General features: G+C 33.3%; 1 protein-coding gene across 1 annotated transcript; it reads right to left on the bottom strand.

Moving 5' to 3' along the window:
• Positions 1–353: 353 nt before the first annotated feature.
• Positions 354–1,643, bottom strand: LOC127082729 (uncharacterized). The gene is made up of 2 exons (XM_051022961.1): positions 765–1,643; positions 354–576 (listed from the first exon to the last, which is right to left on the bottom strand). The coding sequence occupies exons 1-2, from the start codon at positions 1,493–1,495 to the stop codon at positions 504–506; spliced, it is 804 nt and encodes a 267-aa protein (XP_050878918.1). The 5' UTR covers positions 1,496–1,643; the 3' UTR covers positions 354–503.
• Between the last annotated feature and the right edge of the window lie 12,246 nt (positions 1,644–13,889).

The raw sequence follows: 13,889 nt of genomic DNA, 5'->3' as shown, positions 1-13,889 counted from the left end.
ACCTTGACCACAAATGACTAGGTTTGTTTGAGATTACAACCTTACATAAAGGTAAGCTTGGAACAACAAATTTCCCCTAATAATAAACCTTGTTATTATTATTTGGTAATATATTTTGTCGGTACCAATTTCTGTTACTATGTTGGTCTAAATTTATTAACATTAAACTTTACATTTTGTACATTTTGTTTGTCAAAATACACGGACCTTATGGCTTCCCATCCTTGTTTTTCAATTGAAGTGGGATCCTCACAACATCTGCCTTTTTTCATATCATGCAAAAGTATACTTTTATTTGTTAGAACCTTGAAATAAACTTATAAAGAAAAATGTCAATAATTACAAAGTTGTGATTGGCACAAAACCTCCCCATTAAACACGATAACATTTGTACAAGTTTAATCCTAAAACAAACTTGTGCAATTCATTTGAAGTTACAATGAAACCAACTAGTAGCTCTCATATAACTTGCAACAGAGTTCGCAAGAACCATGACTATGAAATTACACAGTACTTTTCTTCTGATTTTTGGACTTGCCAAACAGATTCCAGCAACCACCACCACTCTTCTCGCGCCTGCATTACGTCAAAAAAATCACTTAGTATTACATCAAAAAACATGAAATTAATCATGTTTCTTAATCCGATGTCTCTGCATAGCTATCAACTGAAGTGATCTAAGAGGACATACTATACTTTAACTCTTACTAATATTTCTTCAATTAACTTCAAATTGATCATATAAACAAAACAATGAAACATACCTGCTTCTTACTCTTCTGCTTCTGCTGCTACTACTTTTGCTACTACTACTTATAGAGCTTTTCAAGCTTCCATTACTAACGATACTAGATTCTGCAGCACTATCATCACTCTCTTTATAAACCAAAGGAGTACTCTTCTTCCACCACTCTTTCTCCTTTACCGATCCATCACAAATGGATGGTCTAGGTGAAACTTTTGACTCTTTTTTCTTCTTCTTCTTTTTCTCTTTATTAGATCCTAAAGAAATAAAAGGTAAAGCCACTTTCAGGTAAAAACCTCCATGATCAACTTTACCATTTCTCTTCACAGGTAACTTCTTATCATCATCAACCTTCTTCTTGTTCGTGTTCGTGTTCTTGTTCTTCTCATATTCTGTATTATTATTTTCTTCTGTGGTGTTGGAAACAACCCTGTGGTGATGTTCAACAAGATCCTTCAACGAAAGTTCATAGTTTGATTCAGGCATGTTCCGAACCATTTCCATTAGTTCCTTTTGTCCTCTGATTATAGCTTCGGTTCTCGAAACAGGGGAAAGGCTTCTGTAATGCGGAGAGTTCATACCCCATCGAGGTTCCTGTTCTGGTTCGTCGTCATCATCTATACACAATTGACGTTGTTTTAAAGGCCACATGTTATTAGAATTAGCAGATTCCCATGTTTCGTGTCTTGTTTCATCGTACAAATCGAATGAATTGTTGGGGTTATGGTGTTTTCTTGTTGGATCAAACATGGTTATGGTTCTGTTTTTTTTCTCTGTTTCTTGTGTGAATGGTGAAACGAAATATGTGTAAAGGTTTGTGATGTTTGGGTAGTTTTGAAAGGGGTTACGATGATGTATTCAACGACGTCATAAGTGGGGTTTAAATGGAGTTCATTAAATTGTTGGGAAAAGAGATTTTAAATTGGAGGATTAATTGATTGGGGTTAGAATTAAATATGGGTATTTAATTTTTGCTTCTTAAAGTCAATTTATTCTAGAGGGAAGTGGAGATGTAGGCCATTGCGTTCACATTCATCTTTTTTTCTTTAGTGTGCCATGCCGGTCTGGTTTTCTTTTTCTTTTCTTCTTCTTCCACAAGTACATCTTAAAATTTTAAAATGTATTATTACTATTATCTACTTTAATTTTTCTTATCTATTCATTTAATAGTTGAAATTTCACTTCTTAAAAAGTTGATAAATGAATTGGAGTTAAACTCACACACAATTGTAGGATAAGTTGACTTTATGACTTAATTTTTATTTTATTTTATAGGGATTTAACATCAATGAGATTTGTTATCTCATATTGTGAAAAAATATTTTATGAAAAATCCAAAATGTTTCTTAGATTCTAGAGATGCATTTTCAAAAGTATTTTTCTTTTAATCAAAACGTCACAACTGATATGGAGATACATCTCTGATATATTTTAAAACACATCTCATGCATCTCACCGAGGCACACCGATATATTTTGTAAACACGAATCCGGAGATGCATATCTGAAATATTTTAAAATACACCACATGCATCTCTATCTAAATGGCTCATTTTAAACATTTATTGATCTGGAAATGCATCTCTATTTAGGATTTACGAAGATGCATCTCCTTAACCAGTCAAAATAGTGCAAGTTAAGTTAGTTTTATGGTAACTCAGATGAAAACGACGATTTATAAATGTTAAGGTCCTTGTTATTTGATGAACATTAAACCATACAACCGATATGCAAAAAGTGACATATATAAATTCAAAGTCAAAACGAGTCATCATGACATACACAATAAAGTTGAAATATAAAATGATGTTGAAATAAGTAAAACTAAAATACAAATAAACATAAACCCAAACTACAAATACTATCAACTACTACATATGTCAGACTTGAGCTTCCCAGACTCCTTTACCTCCCATGCTCTGACATTGTCTCTAATACATCATGATCTTTCGTGCCTCTGTCATAATGACATATAGGACCTCCCTCGCCTTAGAACCATCAAGAAAAATACACATGTCAATACCTGCATGCACAATCTTCACAATACGACGGCATCTAGGCAATACATCATGAGCATGATCTAACCTAATCTCCTTCTCCTCTGGTATCTCCTGATGAGATAACCTCGGTGGATCCCCTAGAGCAGCCTGCACCATATATGGATGTGACACCCTAAAGAACCACATAATGTACATGTATATATAGATCCAATCACTCTTAACTATGATACTTTGTGTCTCCTCCGGTACCAGATGACTAAGATGATTATCAAACATGACATCCATATTTCTATGTGTCATGGAGGGAGAAGAAGAGACAACGGGGTGTATGAGAATAATATAAGTGCAGCCAAAATGTCGCATGATGCGCTCAGGCAGATGAGAAAATGCCAGACGTGAACCGCAAGCTAACCATCCAGAGTATAAGACTATGTCGTCAATGTATGCATCTCACGGTGATCGACATATGTGTTAAAGCGCGTATCCTCTACTACCAAGCGGTCAAGATACACTTGAAATGGCTATGTTGTTTGGTTCGTCTTCCACCTACAAGACCTAAATGACACACAAACACTAAAAGGCCAATAAATATTACCGTCAAAAGTGCGATGTTGCCTGCCACCTGCTTCGTCTTCCACCTACACCCCCTAGGATAACTTACAGTACAAGTAGACCAAACAAGCGGGGGCCCAATTGTACTTATTGATCCACTCAAAGTCCTCGAAGTCTCTTAGGTAGAGGACATCCACATAAGTGGCATTATTGTTCAGAAAAATGGCAGTGCCAACCAAATATAACAGGTATGCTCTCATCACATATGCTTTATGCTACCCCATATGCTCCTCATTACCAAAAACATGTTATATTCTAACCATCTCACCTGTATATACCTTCTTCAAGAATCGAAACCTAGCATGAGCCCCTCCGGTGGCTTCAAACCCCCTTAAGGCAACGTCTGGATCAACTCCCAAATAGTCTAACATCAACTCAAGTGCATTATCTCCCATGAACTAAAACCTTTCCCTAATTGGAAGATCTAGCATACACGACACATCTTCGAGTGTGATAGACATCTCACCAAGTGGTAGATAAAATAATAAGGTCTCAATATGCCATCTATCTACAAATGCATTAAGCATCTTGTGGTTTACCGTAACATAATTGGTCTTATATAAGTCTTTCATTCCAGATAGTTGTAAAGCATCCCAAAACCACTCGTCATAGGTTGATGCAAGCCAGTAATCTTTCACACATGGATAATGAATTTCAGTGGATCACGGTCATGTAGAAAAATAAATCATAGTCAGGAACTTGTTATATAATAATAAACGTAATTTAAAAAGAATGAATCCAAATAATTTTACGTCTCCGTCCCAGATATGTCTGGCAGTATGGTATGGGTAAAGAGACATCAGTGACAACTCTAATGGGTATCCTCCAAATACCTTTGCTTCCTCATTATCCTAAGGTCCCTTTGGTGCCTGGGTCGCACTGGTGCCTCTAGTGACTGAGGTACCTCTGGTGACTCGAGTACCTCTACTCCCTGAGTATGTGAAAACTGTCGCCTACGGGAACATGAGGGCAGTGATGTGTCACTAGGTGACACCCTTTTCCTACGGGAAGAAAAAGGTGGAGATATATAGCCCTAAAAGTCGATGCCTCCGCATCAATCGGGCTAGAGGGAACAAGAGCCTGCGAAACCTAACTCCTTTCCCTCCGGACAGATGCATGTTGTGCAATCCTGTCATGCCTCAATCTATTGTCTCTATCAACTATAATATCTATAAGTAAATCAGAAAAGTGTCACACAATTACTATAAGCAACCCTACAAGCAAGAAAAGCAAAAAAATGCAGATTGATAAAATACAGAGATGCATCTCCGGTTCTTGGGAATCCAGGCGTTGAAAAAATACGGAGATGCATCTCCGAATTTTCCTGCAACTTTCATTTCCGTCAATGGCGCTAATGCAGACCACCAAGACCCAAAAAATAATGCATTGATCATTACTTTTAACTATGAAACATATTTCTCATAATGTATCAACTATAAAACATGCATAAACTATATATTTCAAATACTTAAACATCAATTTCTACAAATTTATATAAAAACTCAAAAAAGTTTACAATAATAAAACACTTACAATAAGTGAAGAATCGTTGAAGTTAGTGTAGTTGATTGAGCTCTTTGAGGTAGTTGGTGTTGATTGAAGAAGATTTAATGTTGCTTGATTGATTTTGAGACAATTGATTTTCAGAGAGTTTTAGAGAAAAAATTATTTTTTTAACAAGTGAGGAAGAAGAAGGGTTCTTGCGCGTTATGTAGAAGCGGCGTCCGAAGATGCATCTTTGTAATATTAAAGAAGACGCATCTGCGTATTTTTTTTATATTAAGCCATATTTCTCTTGACTTTGGGTGCGCATAGAGATGTATCTCTGAATTATTTATGCATTTTTATATTTTACGTAGTGCTCTAGTAATACATATGTTAGGTTGAGAGCCTAAGGAAGAGAGAATATTTAAAATAAAATTTGTTTGGTTCAATGTTTTAGGAAGAGATAGAAGATGAGGAGATTAAAAAGTTCAGATAGACTGATTTTTCGTTCTCCCGAATTACAGTTTTTTATGGCAAGGGAGAGATGCTAAAAAAAATTATTATATTGACTAAACTAGTTTAATATTTTTATTTATAAAAGTTATAACTTATCCCTAAAACTGATTAAACATTTATGTTTTTAATCCAATTTTTTCTTCTTTTTTGATATTTGAGTTATTTCTTTTGTGGTTAAAAGCTTGTTCCTACCTCAAGTCAACCTCATATTTTATTTGTTAAAATTTAATGTTATATTTTAATTATCTTAATATTTTTTTAGATTTTATTATATTCAATAATATTTTTAAAATATATATTAATATCGTTACATTTTTATAAAATATTTTGTTATGTTATCTGATTAAATATATTTATATTTTGATAATGAATTTATGGTCGAACTATGAACGATAAGTGTCATGAGTCTTATAGTAAAATTACAAGGATAAGCGAGATTCTCTTTAGCCCCCTGTAAAAGAATTTTTTTTTATTCCCCATCGTAATACAAGATTCCCTCTATAAGACCCCCGTGCGCACTATTTTAACTCAGATTCCCTTATTTTTTTCAGCGTGGCATATATGTTAAAGCTACTGCTCTTGTAGATGGATTTGATGGGGTTGATGTAACGGTACCTATAAATCAAGGGGAGATAGTTTCAGGATTAATAAGTAGGCCCAATAAGAAAACTGAAGATGGTGAATATTATAGTGATGAATTGAATAGTTCAGATGAATCTGGGGATGAAGAAGGGCCCAAGTTTAAAAGGTTTATGAAAGAGTAGCTCAATAAGGGCTACAGATTTAAGTGAGGTATGAAATTTAATTCTCTTATTGACTTTAGGGAGGTAATTCGTGAGTGGTCGGTGTTAAATGATAGAAAATAAAATTATTGAAGGGGATGCTGACAAGCAATATGCAAATCTATGGAGATATGTTGTTGAGTTAACAAGGGTTAATCCTAGGAATACTGTGAAGATAAATGTTGAATGACCATTGCCATCGATACAAATAAGGTTTGGCTCATTTTACTTCTATTTTGATGGTTGTAAGAAGGGTTTCATAAATGGATGTATACCATTTGTTGGAGTTGATGGCTATCATTTGAAGACCAAATATGATGGACAACTTCTAATTATTGTGGATAGGGATCCCAATGATCAGTACTCCCCATTGGCATTCGGTGTTGTTGAAATTGAAACAAAGGAGAGTTGGATGTGTTTTCTACAATTATTGATGGAAGATATTAGACAAGAAATAAGATATGTATTAATCTCGGATCAATAAAAGGTATGACACTATAACAATGTTGCTGAAATTCAAGCAAGCTCATGTGTGGTTGATACAAATCAGATTGGTTTAAGTCAAGTACAAGCAAACAAAAGAAGGAAAGAAAACCTATAATGAATATGAGAAAAGGCAGAGTGAACGAATTAAGTTAAGATGCTTTCAAAAACCAATCATAGGGCTGGTTTCATCTAGTGACCAGCCAATCATAGTAACAAAACATGATGAAGGAATAAGTACACAAGAAAAAAGAGCTCACGATTTAATTCAAAGTTTGGGATGCTAACCATATCATTAAAGTCTTGGAAGAAAAATAAATAATAGCTAATGAACTTTATGCTTGTATTAAGTTACTAGTAGTATGTTTAAGTTATTTTTAAGTTATGCTTGTACTGATGCACATTATGTGCCATTTTATTATCTCTGTAATGATGCACTTCATGTGCCATTTTGTCTATGACTTGTGCACTTTGTTATGCTTATACTGATTCACATTATGTTCCATTAATTTATACTGGTATTGATGCACAATATGTACCATTTTGTTATCTCTATAATGATGCACTTCATGTACCATTAAGTTTCACTTTAGCTAACTACAATATCATACCAGAATTTTAAACAAACTACAATATCAAACAACAATTTTAACCAATCCAACCTTTTCATTATATAAAATATGAATTGATACACTAATACATCACAATATTACATTAACTTAACAAAGATTGAGAACACTCATACATAACAAAGATTAACAGCCTGATACGACATTTGGTACACAAGATTACATTAACTTAACAAAGATTAAGAATAAAATCCATGAAATAACAAGTGCAATCATCAATCAATGGTTTTTGTTCTTCTCTGTTACAAACTTTTTCTTCATCTTTTCAAGCTTCTTTGAAGTGAATTCTACACAAAACTCCTTGCTAATTTCAGTCTCAACTTCCTTGCCAATGTTCTTTGCATATTCCCTCAAATACACCTTTATCATTTCATATTCACAATATTTTATGGGAATCATTTGATTCCTTCGAACCAGACAAACCTCATCATCCCACATGAAAAACTCACAACTTACCCCACTATGCATTTAAGTTCATAACAAATATAAGAGTTAAAGTAAATAGAATAACAAAGAGAAACATGAATAGAGACTTATCCCTGAATTTCGTCATTTCAAGAATTTTTTATTAGGGTTTTCATTGGTGTTTGATACCCATATCTTCATTGGTTCATTACATCCACATCTGGGAAAACTAAGTCCACCTGAGCTACCAATGGCAAACTAAGTACACTTAAGTTATCAATAGATGATGTTTTGCTTCCAATCATATTTTCAAACCTGTGGAAGATGATTATAGATTAACTGGGAACTCGTTTGCAAGATGAAGAAATACGAAGGAATGAAGAAAGAGAAAAAATTGTAATCAACAAACAATAGGGATGAAGAAAGAGGAAAATTTGGAATGCTACAAAACCCTAGCATGAAGCGGAATATAATATATATGCCACACTGTCTAATTTAATTCACCTGGCATTAACATATACGTTACACTGGAAAAATAGGGGAATCTGGACTTAAATAGTGCCCACGAGGACCTTATAGAGGGAATCTTGGTATTACGAGAGGGGAATAAAAAAAAATCTTTTACAAGGAGCTAAAGTGAATCTCGCTTATATTGTAGGGGGTGTTGTATATTTAACCCTAAAAAAAGTAATCAATTATATATCTAAGAAAATAAGATACATGCACACTACCAATATTGTTCGTTTACTTCAAAATTATTATATTTGTTATCAACTATATATCTATTAATAAAAGATATATGCAAACTACCAATAATGTCGTTCACTCTATTAATAAAAGATACATGCAAACTACCAATAGTATCCTTCACTCTAAAATTATTTACACTTGCAAAAGGTTAAAATATTAAAAAATTAATCTCTCGGTTAATTCACTCTACTTCAATCACATGTTGTCAAGTGTCAAGTTCTTATTTGATCTTTTTTCAACTTTCAATTCTCCCTTCAATTCCTACTATTTCATTCACCATTTCATTCTTCACTCAAATTAAATTCATTTTCATTTTATATTTCTGTATCTTTTTATTTTATTATTTTATCTTTTCTACCCTTCTCATAATTACTAATTTATTTTTGTTTTTCAGATCTACCAATAATGCAAATCAAGAAGTATAAACATACATGAAAAAGTAGAAAAATATGTTGGTGTAAGCCCTAGAGGCCAATACATTTTGGTACTTGTATCGAATAATAAAAGGCATTCTCTTTATTATGGTTGATTAATAAAGTCCCTGGAATAGATAGTCCGTTTAATGTATTAAGTGTGACTTAATCATGAGAACACATTAAACATAAGGACACTATTCCTAAAGTATCCGTAGTCGAGCTTTAGTGTGAAGTGGGATAACATTAAAGCATTAAGACTATTATGTTTGTAGATTGATGATCACATCTCATGGATCATGGATAAAGAGTTATCAAGTCTTAAACATAGGTATGAATATTAGGAGTAATATTTATACCGGATTGACCCGCTATGAGAATACTATATAGAAAGTTATGCAAGGTGTCATAAGTTATTCTCATGGTGATAATAGTGTATTCCACTCTTCGACCTGAAACCACTATGGATCCTAGATGTAGAGCCGAGTGCTTTATTGCTGATCCAACGTTGTCCGTAACTGGATAACCATAAAGACAGTTGATGGGTACTCCACAAAGCATGCTGAGGGACATGAGTGACCTAGATGGAATTTGCCCATCCTGCATAACAGGATAAATGTCTATGGGCCCAATATTGAACTGGACAAGGATGACACGGTCTATGCCTTGTGTTCAATATAGACATAAGGGCAAAAGGGTAATTATACACATAATTATTATCACAGAAGGAATTGTCAGATCACTTGACATTTTCGTGTCTTGGGTAGCAGTGATGTGTTGCTAGATACCGCTCACTGTTTATTATGTTAAATGCGTGATTTAATATAATTGCCAACGTCACGAAAACCTACAGGGTCACACACAAAGGACGGATTGATGAGAGATAGAGTAACTAAGGAATACCGTAAGGTACAGTGCCCTTAAGTGAGTTATAGAACATCGTAAGGTACGATGTACTTGAGTAGAATACGAAATATGGTAAGGTACCATGAGCTTAAGTGATTTTGGGCATATTATAAGATATGGGCCAAAATACACTTAAGTGGGCTTTTAGCTTGAAGCCCACACAAGTGGTTCTATAAATAGAACCCTTGTGCAGAAGCAAAAATTTGCGGTTGCATTATTTTCGTTTTCTCTCACTCTCTCTCTTTCTCACTCAAAACCTTCATTCACACCAGCTAGCACTGAGATTGAAGGAATCCGTTCGTGTGGACTGAGTAGAGACATTGTCATCGTTCAACGTTCGTGATCGCTTCGTGGATCTGCATCAAAGGTTTTGATCGTCACAAGAGATCTGCACCAAAGGTTTCGATCATCACAAGAGGTAAATATTCTATCACTGATCATGACCATTCGTAAGGATCTCTAAAGGAGAAATTTTAATTTCCGCTGCGTTTTGGACCGCAATTCTCCTTCAAAATAAACAAAAGAACACGGGTGAATACAAATAAATACTTCATATTTTTTATAGTTATTAATTTATTTTTGTTTTTCATATCTATCAACAATGTAAATAAAGAAACAGAAAACACATGAATAAATAAAAATAAATAAAACAAAAGAAATTAGGGGAGTACAAATAAATGAAACGACTAAGTTAAAAAAAATCTTAAAATATAAAATATAGATAAATCTAGCTCCTTTTATTTTTTTTAAGTCTGTTATTGTTTTCATTATATTTATAAAAAGAAGACATATTTTCTTTTTATTTATGTATAAATGTATACAATGTTAACAATTTGATTTGTTTTTATGACATATTCAATAAATTATATATTTTTATTATTACTAAAAATACTAACTATTCTGTTTTTAAATTTTAATAAATTTAAAATTTTGTCATTTTCAAATTGAATAATACTCAATAGTCGTGCCGACAACTAAATTTTTATCTCATGGGTCATTATGAGTAAAGTACATATTTTTGTTATGAATAAAGATAAAAATGGATGTTCATCCTTAATCTTCTTTTTATCTTCATATTCCCTATTAATAGCTATAATTTCTAATTTTGCATGACCGGTTGGGCAATCCCAGTTATATAATGATGCGAAAAATAATTGAAAATTCATGTGGTCATAAATTGAGTAGGGAAATTGTTCAATCAAAAAAGTTCTCATGCAGCTCTTGCTCGCAAGGGAAGTTGATAATTCGGTCATCACCAACAAAAACTGAAAATGAATCTATAAGTTTTTTAGAGCGTATACATGGTGATATTTGTGGGCCAATACACCCATCATGTGGACCATTTAGATGTTTTATGGTTTTAATTGATGCATCAACTAGATGGTCACATGTTTGTTTGTTGTCAACTCGCAACCAGGCGTTTGCGAGATTTCTAACTCAACTGATTCGAATAAGAGCTCATTTCTCCGATTATCCTATCAAGAAAATACGTCTTGATAATTCTGTAGAATTTTCATCTCAAACATTTAATGAGTATTGTATGTCTACTGGAATTAATATCGAACACCTAGTGGCACATATTCATACACAAAATGGACTTGCAGAATCATTTATTAAACGAATAAAATTAATTGCAAGACCACTTATTATGAGATGCAAACTCCCAATTTCTGCTTGGGGATATGCAATTTTTCATGCTACAACATTGATTCGCATCAGACCAACGAGTTACCACACCTCTTCCCCTTTACAATTACTTTTTGGTAAAGAACCTAATATTTCTCATCTAATTTTTTTTGGATGTGCGATGTATGTTCCAATTTCTCTATCACAACGCAATAAGATTGGTCCTCAAAAGAGAATGGGAATATATGTTGGATATGAATCTCCATTTATTGTAAAGTACCTTGAACTAACAACAGGAGATTTATTCACTGCTCGTTTTACTGATTGTCATTTTGATGAATCAAATTTTCCAGCATTAGGGGAAGAAAATAAGAAGCTGGAAAAAGAGATCAGTTGGAATGAATTATCATTATCTCATCTTGGCCCTCGAACACAATAATGTGAATTAGAAGTTCAAAATATAATTTAGCTGCAAAACTTAGCAAATCAATTAACAAATGCATTCATTGATCCAAAAGATGTGACTAAATCATATATACTAACTACAAATGCCCTAATAAAAATTAATATCCCAATTGGACAATCCAATGAGTCTCAACCACGTCTGAAGTGTGCCTGACCAATCGGTTCCAAAGATAAAAATCCTTGAACAAGAAAGGGAGCTAAGAATAAAGATGGCCCAAGTGAGGATATAGAAAATCTAAAAGAACCTTCAGACATAATAAACAGTTCATCTCTAGAAGAGATTGACCGGGTACCTGAAACTCATGAAAATAAAGAGATCTCAATAAATTTTGTCCAAAATGGAATACAATGGAACCAAAACAAAGTCGATATTGATGATGTTTTTAAATACAATATATCGCTAAATGAGATAAATGGCAAAGAGGATCATAAACCAATGTCTATCAAAATTTGTAGACAAAACGAGGACTTACCAAAATGGAAAGATGCAATTGAAGCAGAATTAAACTCACTCTACAAAAGATAAGTTTTTGGACCTGTAGTCCGAACACCTCAAGGTGTGAAGCCAGTTGGATACAAGTGGGTTTTCATATGAAAACAAAATGAAAAAAATGAAATTGTAAGATATAAAGCCCGATTCGTCGCTCAAGGATTTTCTCAAAGACCTGGAATTGATTTTGATGAGACATATTTACCTGTAATAGATGCAAGTAATTTTCGGTATCTAATAAGCCTTGTAGCACATGAAAGGCTTAATTTGCACAAGATGGATGTTGTAACAGCTTATTTGTATGGTTCACTTGATAGTGAAATTTACATGAAACTCCCTGAAGAGTTCAATATACCATATGCACACAACTCTGAATCTCGAGAAAGCTATTCCATAAGATTGAACAAGTCTCTCTATGGGCTGAAGCAATCGGGACGAATATGGTATAATCATCTAAGTGAATATTTGCTTAGAGAGGGATATACAAATAACTCTATTTGCCCTTGTATTTTTATAAAAAGATCAGGAAAGGAATTTTCAATAATAGATGTCTATGTAGATGACATAAATATTATTGGAACTCTTGAAGAGCTTCAAAAAGCTATGAATTGTTTAAACAAAGAGTTTGAGATGAATGACCTAGGAAAGACAAAATTATGTCTAGGTTTGCAAATTGAACATTTGGACAAATGAATATTTGTACATCAATAAGGCTATATATAAAATATGTTAAAACACTTATATATGGACAAATGTCACTCGTTGTCTACTCCAATGGTTGTTAGATCATTAGATGTGGAGAAGGATCCTTTTAGACCTCGAGAAAAGGATGAAGAATTGCTTGGTTTTGAAGCACCATATCTCAGTGAAATTGGAGAACTAATGTACCTTGCTAATTATACATGTCCTGATATATCATTTATTGTCAATCTATTAGCAAGATACAGTTCTTCACTTAGACGAAGATATTGGAACGACGTTAAGCATATACTTTGTTGCCTTAGAGGTACAATAGACATGGGTTTGTTTTATATCAAAGTATCCAAATTCGAATTAACATATTATGCATATGCAGGTTACTTGTCAGATTCTCATAATGGTAGATCACAAATAGGTTATTTATTTACATGTGGGGGGTACAACTATTTCATGGAGATTGGTGAAATAAACCATAGCAGCAACATCATCTAATCATACATAACTTTTAGCATTACATGAGACAAGTCGAGAGTTTATTTGGTTGAGATCCTTGATTCACATACAAAATACTTATGATTTATCTTCTGAAAAATTAAATATTGCATGTATCGCTCAATTGAAAAATAGTTACATTAAAGAAGACTGGACAAAACACATTTCTCCAAAGTTCTTTTTTACTCATTATCTTCAAAAGAGTTGCGATATAAGCATCCAACAAATCTGTTCATGTGATAATCTTGCAGACCTTTTCACAAAATCACTCGTAAGTAGAATTTTTAATCAACTATTACAAAAGATTGGTCTTCATCGAAGAAATGATCGTTCAACTGAGGGGGGGAAATGAAAAGATATTGTACTCTTTTTCCTTCACTACATTTTTTTCC

The sequence above is a fragment of the Lathyrus oleraceus genome, chromosome 5 (assembly GCF_024323335.1).
Source record: "Lathyrus oleraceus cultivar Zhongwan6 chromosome 5, CAAS_Psat_ZW6_1.0, whole genome shotgun sequence".
Classification (NCBI taxonomy): domain Eukaryota; kingdom Viridiplantae; phylum Streptophyta; class Magnoliopsida; order Fabales; family Fabaceae; genus Lathyrus; species Lathyrus oleraceus.
This window is presented reverse-complemented; position numbering and strand designations above follow the sequence as displayed.

Excerpts from the sequence above, each read along its gene's own strand:
- LOC127082729 (XM_051022961.1), bottom strand. The coding sequence starts at position 1,495 with ATGTTTGATCCAACAAGAAAACACCATAACCCCAACAATTCATTCGAT. Across the intron at positions 577-764 it reads AGCAGAAGAGTAAGAAGCAG|GCGCGAGAAGAGTGGTGGTG; the intron begins GTATGTTTCATT and ends GACGTAATGCAG.